Source organism: Pholcus phalangioides, unplaced genomic scaffold, assembly GCF_987345545.1.
Source record: "Pholcus phalangioides strain wild (caught in Gottingen) unplaced genomic scaffold, Ppha-v1.0 ptg000017l_1, whole genome shotgun sequence".
Taxonomy (NCBI): Eukaryota; Metazoa; Arthropoda; class Arachnida; order Araneae; family Pholcidae; genus Pholcus; species Pholcus phalangioides.
Genome location: NW_028301610.1, coordinates 59,182,607 through 59,198,034, shown reverse-complemented (window position 1 = coordinate 59,198,034; position 15,428 = coordinate 59,182,607). Strand labels below are relative to the sequence as shown.

Genomic DNA, 15,428 nt, shown 5'->3' with positions numbered 1-15,428 from the left:
CATAGATAAACTCAGAACCATTCTCGCCCTACCCTCCTTTCAGGATTCTATTCTCTTCAGAATTGGGTTATCTTGTATTTCTGCCACAGCCTCTCCCACGCAGGGTCACTCTAACCATATGGATTCGGGTTTTTGTCGCCTCTCTCCATCTTTGGCTAGGAAAATATCACAGTTCAATAATACCATTGGTTTTTCCCATAGGTCCATGTTGCGTCCAATTTATTCCTTTTGGCCGTGGATACCCTCAAATATTTATTTCATATCGGAGGGTCTTAATTTTCAAAAAACTAAGTCTACCATCCCTTATCAAGCAATATTCCAAGAGTACATTGAGTCTCTGCCGCTGAATGCTCATGTAATTGCTACAGATGCATCTAAATCATCTCAAGTGGTTTGTGGAGCTTTCTGTTTGGTTACTAGAGTTATCAAGTCTTGGTTCATTAATAAAGACTCCTCAGTTTTCACTGCGGAGGCCCTTGCTATTACTTTGGGTCTCAGATCCTTCATTCAATCGTCTAATTCTTCAATATTCATATTTACGGATTCCAAATCAGTCATCATGGCTCTCGACAATTTCTCTATTCATTCATCTACGGTGACTCATCTTCTGTATGCTCAACTGGTTCATACTAGTTCTTTGGTTAACAGCATATCACTAATTTGGGTCCCAAGTCATTCGGGCATTACCATTAATGAAACCATTGACAATCATGTTCGTACTGTAGCTTTTTCTACTGTTGATCTTCTACCTTCTAGCCTTTATGTGGAGGACATTCGTTCGATTTACTATCGCTACTTCAAGGAAAATATTCGCAATGCTCTTTTCTTATCTATTCCTGAGTTTAGCTTCTTTTATAACTGCTGCCAGAACTTCTCCCCTTTGTTTTCGAACAGAAGGTTGGAATGTTTATTTTACAAACTCATTTGCAATAGAGCTCCCTTGAACGAATACCTACATCGTATCAGGAAAATGGCTAACCCTCTCTGTCCACAATGCAAGATTCCTGAAACTTCATCTCATTTTTTGTTTTCTTGTATTAGGTTCTCCCAGGTTCGGTTCTCAACTTTTAATTCTCTTTCTCCACCAGTTAGGTGTTGGTCCGAGTTCTGTTCAGGCAGACCTGAGAACATTATCTGTAGCTTTGAGAGGTTCGTTACCCTTAGTCAACGTTTTTCGTGAGTTTTTATTATTTTTTTCTCTCCCCCTTTTCTTTCTCTCGTTTGGTTTTTGTCCTTTTCTGTCTTGGTTGTTTGGTTTCATTTTTGTTACCACACACTCATCCAGGGACTCCATGTCATCATATCATTCTAAAGCGGCTTAGCATCGTCCCCTAAGCCTGAAGACTTCTTCTCCATCTCATATAACATCTCCATCTGCGTTTGTTTCGTCTGGTTTTGTGTTTTTTTTTTTTTTGTTTTTTTTTTTTTCTTTCATACCCTTCTGAAGAAGAGGGAAGAATGGAAATTTCTGGAATTCCTATGTGTTCTGTGATTGATGACAGCTCTTTCGTTAGTATATTTTATAACATTTTCTATGCTTTTGTGGAATGTTTCTTTCTCTAACAGGGGATGGCCCGAAGGCATAAAGCCCTGTATAATTGAAGAAGAAGAAGAAGAAGAAGTAAACAATTCGAAATGCGATGACATCCAAACATTTACTCAAGATACCTTTAACGAAAACAAGGTATGTATACTTTTATACAAGTTATTTCGTATGAAATACTTTAATGAAGCAAATAATATTAGCATTGATCATAATGAATTACAACTCAGATTGAAATTTTACAGTCGCCCCCCAGTATTCGCACTCTTGGGACCACCGCCGATAACCAAACCATAAACTTTTGTTTCCTTAAATTAAACAAATTAAATTTTTGTGGGAGATAGTTTTTTTTGCTTTCAATTAAATCTTCATTTTCTTTCATATCCATATCATTGAACCCTTCTCCATCGATCTCTTTCGCTAAGGTGACAATGTCTTTCATAATCTCTGGTTGGTTCCGGCAGATCATGGGAAGTGTGAAAAGGGAATTAACTTGGTCTTTCTGTAATACGAATTGACTGTTTCCATTTTTATAGCTCTGGCAGGATTGGAAGAATTGCACTATCTCTAATGGCATTAGTGATGATATAATTCTTCCATATCTTCAAGACATTTTCTAAACTTGCGTCTTCTTTGATAGCCTGCACAATGGCTCTTACATTATCCTGAAAACAGCTGATATCATTAACAATAGCTTTCTGGTCCATGCCAGTGATCGCATCTGAGTTTTACGAGAAGTGTTACGTTGTCACTAGCCAGGGGCTGCTTGTGCAAGGGGTGTAGTGCACCTGGGCGGCTGTTTAGATAGGTTTTAGTTAGATACCTAAATTTTTAAATATTTTGACCAGTAAAATCTCAAATGACATCACACTTTTGAGCCATACTTTTCTGAGGTCTCCTACCTGACTAAAAATGATCACTCACCAATTTACATGCTTAATCAGGAAATCTCAATGAAATCCCCTCTATACTTCAGGCCCCATTTAAGTAAATGTGTTATGATGACACTGTTTGAGGAAATGGACAGCGTTTTTGTGACTGTAGTACCAGAAACAAGAATGTACTCTTTCACAAGAGGCAAGTGTGCAAATTGGTGCTCCCATCCAGTAATTTTTCTGAAAGAATCAAATAAAGGTTTGGCTTCTTACTTGTGTGGCTCTGGAGCACCAGAAATGAATCTGAAATAAATTCTATTAAAAGATTTGCCTTGTTATACAGTAGACTCTTGGTAACTCGACACCCCAAAAGTATCGACAAACATGTTGACTTAAGTGGATGTCGAGTTAGCGGGGGTTTCACTCTAAATTTGTGTCCGATCGCTTTTGTGTACATAATTATACACATTCTGTGTAATTATACACATTCAAAGTTTGACTTCTTGTCTGGCTCTGGAGCACCAAAAATGAATCTGAAATAAATTCTATTAAAAGATTTGTCTTGTTATACAGTAGACTCTTGGTAACTCGACACCCCAAAAGTATCGACAAACATGTTGACTTAAGTGGATGTCGAGTTAGCGGGGGTTTCACTCTAAATTTTTGTCCGATCGCTTTTGTGTACATAATTATACACATTCTGTGTAATTATACACATTCAAAGTTTGACTTCTTGTCTGGCTCTGGAGCACCAAAAATGAATCTGAAATAAATTCTATTAAAAGATTTGTCTTGTTATACAGTAGACTCTTGGTAACTCGATACCCCAAAAGTATCGACAAACATGTCGACTTGAGTGGATGTCGAGTTAGTGGGGTTTCACTCTAAATTTTTGTCTGACCACTTTTGTGTATGTAATTATACGCATTCGGACAATTCCATCAAATAAAATGCTAATTCTCATTAATTTTGATTCAGTGTTTTTTCATAATAGAATTGAAAGGTATAAAAAAACATTTACCTCATGAGAAATAATCAAGTGTATTTTTGGGTATGAGCGGTGCATTTATCCAAAATAAATGGGAAGTTTTGAAGTGAGAAAAGTTTTATCTAGCTTCTTTAACCATTGTTCAAAAATCTGATGTTATCCATGCCTTTTTGTTCTCATCACAGTCCACAGGAAGACTTTCAACATTTTTAAAACACTGCTATTTTTTTGATTTACCAATAACTAATGGTTTTAATTTTTCCTACCCATCTGAGAGTTTGCTGCCAAAAAAACTTTTAAACGATCTTTATTTTTTTTACATTCTTCACATTTTTCTCCTTTGTAAGCAAGAGTTTAGTTAAAAAAAAACCGAAAAAATAAACCTGTCTCAATTGCAATTAAACACATCTGCATCTTTATACTCTTCTATCATTGGTTTGAGAATATCATTCTTTTTTCGAATTGAGAATTTTGACAGTTGAATTTTTTCAAAATTTCAACTTTTGATTTTAAAGTTAAAGTATGAAATTCGCATGGAGCCATTGCATTCACGGCTGTCGATACTCACGATGAAAACTAAATGATATATTCAGCGTCTAACCACAGGCTTTAGTTCTTTTACTTCTTTTCCAAAAACTCATTCCAAGAATACAACTTTCTAAAACTGAGTTCCGCCAAAAACATTCTCCGCAACAGACAATATCAAAACTCCCAATAGATGAGATTTTTATCCCTATTGGATGTTGACAATATCCACACTTTTTTGACCATGAAAAGAATGAAAGACCTTTCCTATAAATGCCACTAAAATTATAAGCTGGTCAAGAGGTTTCGAACATTCATTCTTCACAAGCATGTCCGCCCTCAACGCATAAAGGGGGGCCCATTATAGAGAACAAAGAAACAAAATATTGTCGAAATACCCATGAACAATGTAGAAAAATTCTTATAACTGGTAACACGTGGACAATTGTAAAAACCAGTCGTGGTAAAGGGACAAAAATCATAGTCGACTTAAGCAGAGTTAAGCCAAACATGTGTTGACTTAGAGAGTTTCCCCTACATTGAAATTAGTATTGTACCAACCAAGGAAATTATAGATGTCGAGATATCCTTATAGTCGAGTTATCGAGATTCCAGATTCCACTGTACTTTCTCTGTACAGGACAAATAATGATGGCTAATCTTAATCAGTAAGAGCTATAATGTGGATCAAGTTATTTGGCGTAATTTAGAATAGTAATGATCCTGGACCAAAATGCAAGACAGTTTCTTTAAAAGCAGGAGGTATGGTCACAGACATTATATATGGTTTAAAAGGGTGTTTGGGCTTTGTAATAGAAAAGTCAAGTATATACCAGTGTCTCCTGAGCTAAAGCCCTGTCAGCTCTCAGCCAGTGTCTTATAGGCTGCACACGAGGCTTTGCACCCAGGTGGCAGGTAGGCTTGAGCCGCCCCTGCTGCTAGCAGAACAATTGGAATAATCAAACAAATAACAAGTTTTGTGAAATCAAGCTCACAATAGGCCATTGGAATTAGAGTTGTAGGACCAACCGCAAAGAAGAAGTAATACTTGCCCATTTGCACATAGGAACCAGTCACCTTATGTGTTCTTTTTGTTAACCCTTATAGCAGCATTGATAAGATCTCTTGCCTAATTTGATGCTTTGTATTTCAGCAATTATGAGATATCTCACCTCCTTAAAACCTCCCATTTGTGTTCTAGCCATTTTATATTTTTAGCTGGTCATTGGTTTGGCGCACCGTAACCAGACCAATCCTTCCACCATAAAGATGAAAATCCAATCCCCTCTTATTTTGGCAATGCTCAGTCCAAACACATTTGCAACTGATCTGCCTAAGAACATATTTTCTATCAACTGCCAGTGAGTGAAGTCAGCTATTGTTTATGTTTTAATAACAGAAAAAGAGAGATTTTAAAATAGTATGAAAAGCTAGTGTAGGCCTATTTCTTTTTTCCTTGGTTTTTTATATTATTATTTAAGTTGAAGAGAAAAACATTATTATCTGCATGAAATAGGAAGAAAGTATTCATCCTAAATAGAGATATGACATTTGCAGAACATTTAGTGATTTCCACTGTGACAGTTATAGTGCAAATAAGGAAAATTTTAGAGGGTTATGATAGAGTTAAACCGAGTGCCCACATTGTCAGAGTCTATTGACCATTGCTCATGTTTTTACTTGTTTACATCATCAATATTATTTTATGACCACTTTTGGTCAAAGTAATCTTCCCCCAAAGCAGAATATGCCAAAATCTAGGACGTACGTCACAGAACAATCAGTGCTGCTGCAGAATAATTTTGAAGAATTTTAAGAAAAGTGTAGAGATCACTATTATGGTAGTTTTTACTGCAGAACATTTCCAGTCTGCCAAGGGCTTGTTGCAGAACAAAGTAGCCCATTCTGATTTGGGAGCAATTTCTCGCTTCATGATATTTTATCTGATCTAGAGATGTGATGTGAGAATATTCTCTGAGAACAAGAATATTCTGAGAATATTCTCCTGGATGTAAAAATTAAAGAATAATCAAGAATATTCTTTTTTTCTTTTAAATAATGAATTTTTTTACTAATTTTGTTTGTATTATGAAATATAATTGAGTTTTCATTGCCTGAAACATTTAGAACAATTTTTTTTTGCATAAACACCTCATAATGACAAGTTTTAGTTCAAAAATATTCTCTGTCATGATGAGAAGTTTCAAAAGTTTTTGTATGAAGAATTTTGAAACCTCTAAAGATTAAAAAATAAGAAATATTTAAAAATTAGATAAATTTTTAGAATTAAGTTTAAAGCAAAAAATAAAACCAAAGTTGATTGACAAAGAGAGCCATTCTTATGATCACCTTCATTCTAAAGAAGATAGAGAACTGTGTCATTTTCTTCAATAAACTCAATGAGCATACTCACCTTTTTTTTTAATCACTTTGCAAGTTATTGAATTCATAAATGTTTTCATTTTCTTGCTTTAAAAGTTCAATATTGTGGGCTGCAAACTTTAATTTTCCTCCTCTTTCTGTTTACAATTCCTTTATGCTGTATGTATGAGGTTCTGAAAGCTTTTGCAGCAATTTTAGAATGAAACTTATATCAAACTCATTCCAGTGCATGTTCCTTTCCTCCACATAACAGCATCAATGTTTTCTGCAGAGTTCCTATAACATTCGTCTCTCCATAAAGTCCGATTTTTCTGGGTATTTGGGTAGTTCCCTCTTATGGCATACCTTCTACAGTTGTCAAATGGTGAATAAATTCTGATTCACTCTCAGCTTTGTTTAACCCTTTATCTGAAGTACCAGGTTAGCTAATTTGTTATGTACAAACATGCCAAAGATCCAAGGTTTTTCTCATCATTTGTTTTTATCATTGCTTTTTCTTTATTCTATTCAATTTCAAGCTATTGTGAATAATTAGTCTGAATACCTGTTTTGAAGATAATTGAGTTCTGTATCCTTTGAAAATTGGGATACTTTTTGTATAGTTACTTGTTTGAAGGGGGAAAAAAACAGCTTCTCCCTCTTTCATAAATGTAAATGTAATTAATTTATCATTATTATAGAGATGTAAGGTGAGAATATTCTCAGAGAATGAGAGTATTCTCCTGGATGTAGAAATTGGAGAATAATCGAGAATATTCATTTTTCTTTTAAGTAATGAAAATTGTTTTACTAATTTTGTTTATATTATAAAATTTAAATCAGTTTTCATTACCTGAAATATTTAAAACAAAACAATTTTTGGCATAATCACCCCCAATGACACATTTTAGTTTAAAAATATTCTCAGAATATTCTCTTGGTCATGATGAGGGGTTTTAAAAGTTTGGTTATGAAGATTTTCAAAAATCTTAAGGTATTATATATATACTAGCTAAACACCCAGCACTGCCCGAGTTTTCTTCAATTACTGGGAGGATTAAAAAGTGACAAACCATTATAAAGGAAATAAACTATTATACATAATACTGGCAGCATATAAAAATAAAAATAATGAATATATATAATATAAAAATAATGGAACAAGGTGACGTTTCCATGAGGCCCTTTTCAGTGTTATCCAAAAAGTAATTGTGAAGTGTAATTTCACCCCTCTCTCTCATTTTCATGGTATTTTAGTGAGAAGAGGGTCTTTTTGTCATTGGGGAAAAATTTTAAATTATGCATAATGTATTTTTATGGTTTCAAAATTCATATTTCGGACACTTTCAATGTGTAGAAACATAATTATCGGCTTATATTTTAAGTGATATTTATCTTATATATCAAGTTTTCAATACAACCAACTCAGCTTTATTTACTTACAGGTAGAAGGTATACTTCTACATGTAAGTAAATAGATACCCCCTTTGTTTTTGGAAAATGCACTAAAAATGCTTTGTTTTTTAAACTTTTGTTTTGCACATCATTTATGGGATTGTTTTTTAATTTATCACCAAAAAAATTAAAATGATATTTTACTGAAATTTTTTCATAAGGGGCCGTTCATCGATAGGGGGGGGGGGGTTCCGATTTGCTGACTTTTGATGACAAGGGGGAGTTTAGATAATGCTTACGTCATCAACCACCCTTTATGAAAATATGAGTTGGATTCAGAGGGGCAGAGCTGATGACGAAATTTTGCTGACAAGGGGTCGAAAATGGCTAAACATTTGCTTACGTAATACTTGAACGGCCCCTAAGTAACCATTAACTGAGTAAACAAAATAAGGTGGTGATTTTTATCATACCATATTATGAAAATCACGTTGTTTAGTTATGCAAAAATACAACAGTTTTTCCTTTTTTTAACATAGCTTGTATACATTAATAATTTTTACAGAAATAATTTGTAATTTGTCCGACAATTGGTGACTTTTCAAGGACAAAGTCCTGTATTTGCAATCTGAGTTTTTCATGTTTTATTTGATGAAATATTGTCCCCAGATTTCTGTTAAAAGGATGTATCACTAAAAAAAAAAAAAAGATCAACAAAGCTTTTGTAAGTTAGAAATGTAGTTGAAATCCCTATATAATAGAATTTGAGACACTGACGTATTATAAACTATTATTTTCAAAAATTAAAAAGAAATAAATTTCACAGCCCAAAATTTGGAGGGGTAAAAATGAACTTTGACTCGTGAAATATGGATCTAGATATATATTAGTGAACATGCCTCTGGGTCATGTATTAAGGTGTCTCTGCCTAAGACGTGATGAGTGGAAATTTCTGTCTTTATGCCCACCTGACTTCATATAAGCAGCCCTACATATGCAACCTATGGCCCAAGTGGCCCTGAGGAGTCATCTGGCATGTCCCACAACCTCAAGCCTAATTTTGTGAAAACAAACTAAGTGGCACATTTAAGATCATCATCAATGATGATCTTAATGATTTTCAATGATTTGCACTTGTAGTGCAGTTCCAAATTACTCAATGGGCCCCGTGGCTTATTTACAGATTATTAAGTTATCCACAGTATACAAATGTGCTGCCAGATCACTTAAGTTGATTGTGGCACATTTCCAGATAACTTAAGGGACACATTACATATTCACAAATCACTTGAGTGACCCAAGGCACAGTTCCAGATCACTTAAGGTATCTGTGGCTTATTCACGATCAACACAGTTGACCTGCAGTACAACTGTGTTGTCACATCACTTAAGAGACCCACAGCACATGTACAGATCACTTAAAAGCAGGGTTGGTAAAAACCGGTTTTTTTGGTTTAAACCAGTTTTTTTGGAAAAAAAAGCATTAACATTAAAAACAATAAATCAAATACTTTCATTAAATGATACAATCAAATCATTAAAACTTCTAATAAATAATTGAAATAAAATGTTTATTAATGTAATTAACACTATTTCCATATTAATTAATCAATAAATATTTCTTACATTTTAACAAAAACCAACTTTTGCAGTTTAATTATTTTTTTGCGTAACTCAATGATTTACTTTTGTGTTTGGAAATTCTTTTAATGTCATTATTAATCATATAATATAAAGATGTTTTCTCCAGTTATTTTCAGTATGCTTAATTAGAAAGCTATTTTGCAAAAACTATATTAAAAATTAGGTGAATCAATATATTTAATAAAACATAAATAATGCAGATTAATTAGCAATGATTTGCAATATGCTTGGTGATTATAACTAAAGTAGGCTACTGATTTCAAACACTGTAAAAAAAAATCCATTGTCAGAATGACTTGAAAATTTACATGAATATTCCTGAAAAAATGCAATTCGATTTGGTAAAGGAGAAAAAATACTTAAAAGTGTAAAATATTAATGACATCATCCAACACGTGGGAAATTTGCTCACAGAATGGGCAAGATAGCCAGTCAGGACAAAAGGATAACTTAATTAGCATTGCACAATTTCATAGTTCATGGAAACATCACAAAAATGAAGTAATTGAACAAATAACAACAACTTACTAAAGAAATGTTAAATATGTTGTCCACCGTGTTCTGGCTATGAAGTGAAAGCACAAAAATGCTTGTTCGACAGCAGATCAAGAGTAGGCCCCTTTACACATACAATCTTTCCCGCACGCCCGGAGCGGGACATTCTTGCGCAAATGATTGGAGGGCGGTTAGGAACAAGGCGTTCAAGAGCGCGTTGTTAAAGAGACACATTCTTGTGCGCACTCTCTCTCCTGCATGAGAGAAGGCCCCGTTCAGAATTGTGTGTGTAAAGGGAAGCGTGCGGCAAAATTCATACGCTTTTGCGTGGCGTGTGGACTTTCAGGGAAGCACAACACTCCATGTTCCTTGCCAAAGTTTTTCCCCTGTTGGCAGATCAAAATCGGCTGATGTTTGTGCGGAAAAAATATAGATTTCAAAAGTTTATTATATATTACTATGTGGATTATTCGTTTTTAAAAATAATTTCAATAATTATTAATTGAAATCACTGTTACAAATTTATGGTAATTTTTTATGCAATTGATTAGAAATTGAGGAATAAAATTTCGGCAATTGTTAATTTTAAATTTTTATTGTTTCGATTCAACTTTCATTTGTTCATTTGACTTTAATTGATGTAATTTGCTCTTAACTACATTTTCTGAATTTAATTGTTTATATGCTTAATATTATAATTTTACCGGAACACAAGAAAAAATCAGACTTTTTTTTTCTTCCATCAATTATTGACTCGGTGTGTAGCCAATGTTTTTTTAATACTACCAGCCAGAAAAATAGATAAAAAGCATTACAAAATTATTACATTGAAACCTTGCTACAACGATTCTCAATATAACGACAAATCCTTCTACAATGATATATCTTCAATTCTTTTTTGGAAATGTCTATATTCTAATGTCAAACTGCTGCCTCCTGATATAATGATAATCCCTCTACAACAATATTTTTTTCTTGGTCCACTGAGTATCGTTATATTGAGGTTTCACTGCACTTTTTTTGAAATTATGGTGTTATTTTGTAGGGCTTTATTTTGTAGGGCTTATTGATTTTTTTTTTTGATAATTTCTGTAGCCAGTGGTAGGCATCTTAACTGGTGAGTAAACGGAAATGGAACGAGTAGCAAATCCAAAAGTGGGCCTCAAATTATTGAAAGACTTTCGTCTATTCCCAGGTTCTCTCAATAACTTTGTTTTTCCTTCCACTTGGGCCTATAGTTCTAGTGTTAGTGTGATTTGAGATAGTTAGCTAATTCTAATAAGTAAAAATTGTACTTTGTAGCTTAATATTTTTTTAGAGTGTGTTCCATTCTTTACATACATATTTATTCTATTCTTCGTGATTTTGTGTTGAGCATTCTATTTTAAGTAATTTTTTTGTACAATCTCTTACGTATATTTCGCATAGTAATGTATTTTACATTATTTTAATTTCCTGTTAACGTTTTTCATTTTCCTATTTTTAATTATTATTATTATTATCTAGCTTTAGCAATAGTGTTAGTATGCCTCGACCTCGACTAGTGTTGTGTAGAGCTTGCGACGGGAGGTTTCCCTGGTCTAGGGGTATAGTAGCTGATAGTTTCAACTGTAAAGGGTGCTTGGATAGGAAAAGGCTGGAACTTGAGGTCGAAGCTTTATGGGAAAAAGTTAGGGTGCTAGAGGGCCCGGTTATAACGGAGCCTTTGGTCGTCGCCCCACGTGTTGATGAAGAAGCAATCTCCACGAACAATGACAGTTTAGAGGGCGAATGGGTGGTCGTGGATGAGGTAGAGGGAGATAATGATAGGGGTTTAATCATCGGCGATTCTATGGTTAGGGAACTTGGGAACAGAGTGTGTAGGGATTTTCGGGGTTTCGAGCGCTGTTGTCTTCCTGGGGGGGGGGGGAAGATTGGCAACGTTCGAGACGTTTTTCATCGTCGAAAGTTGCCCTTACGGGTGATTCTGTGGGTGGGAACGAATCAGGTAGGAGCGAATATTAGTGAGTCTCTGTCAGAGTACCGGGATTTACTATTATCCGCTAGGGAGGGGGGTTCAAATGTGGCAGTGATTCCAGTGCTGCCAAGAGGTAGTAGGGGGTATAGGAATAGGATCCACCAATTCAATATAGGCCTGAAGGACATTTGCTCCTCACTTGGGGTCACGTTCTTGGAGCTTCCCACATTTACCGATAGGTGGCTTCGTTTGGATGGGATCCATCTAAATAAGAGGGGGGTCTGGGAGGTTTACGATAGTCTTAGGTCAGGTTTTTTACTCCCAGACCACGGGAATGTGGGTTAGTTAATGGTAATCACAACAGTACTGATGGGGAATTACCAACCTCTGACTTGGATGGCTTCTCGATTGACACTAAATCACCGGGCAAATTAAATTGTGTGTTAATAAATGCCAGGAGCTTGGGTAATAAGAAAGATTTTTTAGAAACTATGATAGTTGTGGAGGGCTTGGATCTTATAGGCCTAGCCATTACAGAATCTTGGGTAAACGATGGGGATGAATCTTTCTTACACATCTCAGGATACGATACTTTTTTGAGAAATAGAGCTGATAGGAAAGGGGGTGGAGTGTAGATATACGTGAAATCCTGTTTGAAGGCTAGAGAGTGTAACGTGCAGAGAAGTGATATTGAAACCATATGGGTTGAACTTGAGAACATAAGACGTCATAAACTTATTGTTGGGGTTTGTTACAATCCACTGAATAAGGATCCAAACTACATCGCCAAATTGCATGATGAAATTTCCTACATGTGTAAGCGTAAGAGGGTTCTCATACTAGGCGATTTCAATTACCCAGGTATTGATTGGGATAACCTTTCATCTGGAAATCAGTATGAAAGAGACTTTTTTAAGTTGATGCTCGAACATTTTTTGTATCAGCATGTATCAGAAGCCACTAGGAGTACTGCTATTTTGGATTTAGTTCTTACTAGTTCTGAGGATCTAGTTGAACATGTTTCGGTGGGGGAAGAGTTTTCTTCCAGTGATCATCGTATCATCAGATTTCACTGTAACTTTTCCTCGGGTAAGGTTGATAACAAAAAACTGGTTCCTTGTTTTCGGAGAACTAACCAGTTGGAATCAGTAGGGGTGGTAAGTCAATGGGAAGAATTTAGTTCGAAGCTGTCCTCTGTTTTGCATGACGTCATACCCTTTGTTCGAAAAAAACGTGTTTGTACATCGCACCCTCTATGGTTCACGGATAGCGTGCGGAACCTTTATCTTGAAAAAAAAAGAGCATTCAGAGAGTATAAAAGCGGACGAGGGAGCTAGTCGAATAATCAGCATGGGTTCAGGAAGGGGAAGTCATGTGTAACTAACCTCCTTTGCTTCTATGATCACGTGACTAAGGCTTCGGGTAAGAGCAAAAATGTAGACGTTGTTTACCTTGATTTGCAGTAGGCATTCGATCGGGTCCAGCATGGCAAACTCTTGAAGCGTTTACACGAGATTGGAATTGGGGGCAACTTGCTGAATTGGATAGAATCGTGGTTAAGAGATAGGTCGCAACGAGTTATGGTGAATGTGGAATTCTCTGGTTGGACAGACGTCACAAGTGGAGTTCCTCAGGGAAGTGTCCTTAATACTTTTTTCACTTTTTATCGATAAACTCGATCAGGGTATCGATGGGATAACTAGCGAATTCGCAGATGATGTGAAGCTAATGGGGGTAATTGGCAATGAAAGCGATAGGGAGTTGCTCCAGACCAACTTAAACAGGATTGCAGCATGGGCAAATGAATGGAGCATGACGTTTAGCGTTGATAAGTGCATGGTCGCTCATTTTGGTTCGAACAATCCACGGTTCTCTTACGAGTTGAATGGTGTCACTATCCCGGATGCAACTAGGGTTACCGATTTGGGAATTCTCATGGACGAGCGACTTAGGTTTTCTGAACATTGTTCAGCGGTGGTCAAAAAAGCGAATAGAATGCTTGGTCTCATTTTCAAAAAGGTCTCTTCGCATTCTCCTAAAGTCATTCTTCCGATTTTTCGATGCTTAGTTCATCCTGGACTGGAGTATGCTGTAAGGTTTTGGAGACCATACCTACAGAGGGACATAGACTTGGTTGAAGGGGTGCAGAGAAGAGCTACGTGTGTCCTTATTGGCACATGGGGCTTGAGTGATGAAGAGAGACTTCATTTTTTGAATACGGTTACATTGGATGAACGCAGGTGTTGAGGAGATATGATCGAAGTGTTCAAAATTTTTAATGGGATGGATAGGATGGACCATGAACTTTTAGTTCACCGCCAATCGACTGCTTTTACAAGGGGACACCAGTATCGATTGGTGAGGAACAATGCAAGGTTATGGTGTCGCAGGGAATTTTTCTCTAATAGGGTTGTTAATAAATGGAATAGCTTACACCCGGGGGTATTAAATTGTAACACAATTGACATGTTTAAAAAGAAATATGATAAACATGTTGGGGTAAATCGAGAAGCTATCCATTCTTAGAATAAGACAACCATAAGTATTCTTTATGGGCGTTGTATAATATTTTATCATGTGTATATTGTTTATAATTTGTGTTAATTGCATTTTTAATTGGGTTGCTGTATTTTCGAAATATATGACATTCATAATTGTTATGGGCATCTTTTTATCAGCCACCTCGTTGGGCATTTTGCCTGTTGTGGCGTTGTATTTGTATTCTGAAATTATTTCTTTTTTCACAATTTTTGAATAATTTCTTTCATCAATTCTCGCATTATTTTGCATTTATGTACATACTTCTATCGTTAATTTAAAATTTTGAAACTGGTCTTTTTTAAAATATTTATTTTCTATTAAAAACAGTAATTATTTTCTTTAAAAAGAAAAAATAGAACTTATGAGTTAAGAGCCCCTAGAGAGAGAGAGTTTAACTATTTTAAATTTTTCCCACACCCTGAGGGTAAATGAAAGCTTGTGGAGTTATCAAAATAATAATAGTAATTTAACATATCTATAAATCTGATATAACAATGTTAGTAGATAAAGGAACCAAATCAAAGTTTAAAAATTATTGCAATAACCTAATAAATGTAATTATGGCACTTGCAACTAATTTATCATTTCTTTAAAAAAACAGTTCATTTTAAAAAGAAAGAAAAATCATTAAAAAGACAAAAAAAAAAATTGCAATTAATATTATCGCTGAAAAAAAATATTTATATTATACATCTCTCTTTTTTTAGAACGATTAATGAAGAAAGACGGCGTGATGCAGGAGACGAGGGATTTGCCCTGTTTTTGCCTGTAGGGTTGGCATTTAGATGTAAGATTTTGAGTTCGCGATTGAACAGTGGAATGACCAGTTCCTGCATGCACTCCTAACCGCATACTTTTTTGCCTTTACACACACACTCTTGAAGGCGGTTCTGAAGTTGTTTACAGCTATCGCGCGCGCAAAAGCATACGTAGAAAGGAGCCTTATGCCATGGTCATGATGTGGATGCACTTGCAATTCACCTTTATAAACCAAACGCGCCCCACGTTAATATTCCTGAGGAACTTCTAACGTGTATAGGGGATGCGCTGGAGCTTGCAATTCACTAAAGTTTGCAATCCGATCACTGTTCATAACGTTTTGAG

General features: G+C 35.4%; 1 protein-coding gene across 1 annotated transcript in view; it reads left to right on the top strand.

Annotated features, from left to right (window-relative positions):
- Positions 1 to 15,428, top strand: part of LOC149074186 (LETM1 domain-containing protein 1) — a 69,361-nt gene that overhangs the window by 4,093 nt on the left and 49,840 nt on the right. Inside the window, exon 2 of the mRNA XM_089246724.1 lies at positions 1,567 to 1,684. Coding sequence (XP_089102850.1) covers positions 1,641 to 1,684 — 44 coding nt within the window. The 5' untranslated portion in view covers positions 1,567 to 1,640. The remainder of the gene's footprint in view (positions 1 to 1,566; positions 1,685 to 15,428) is intronic.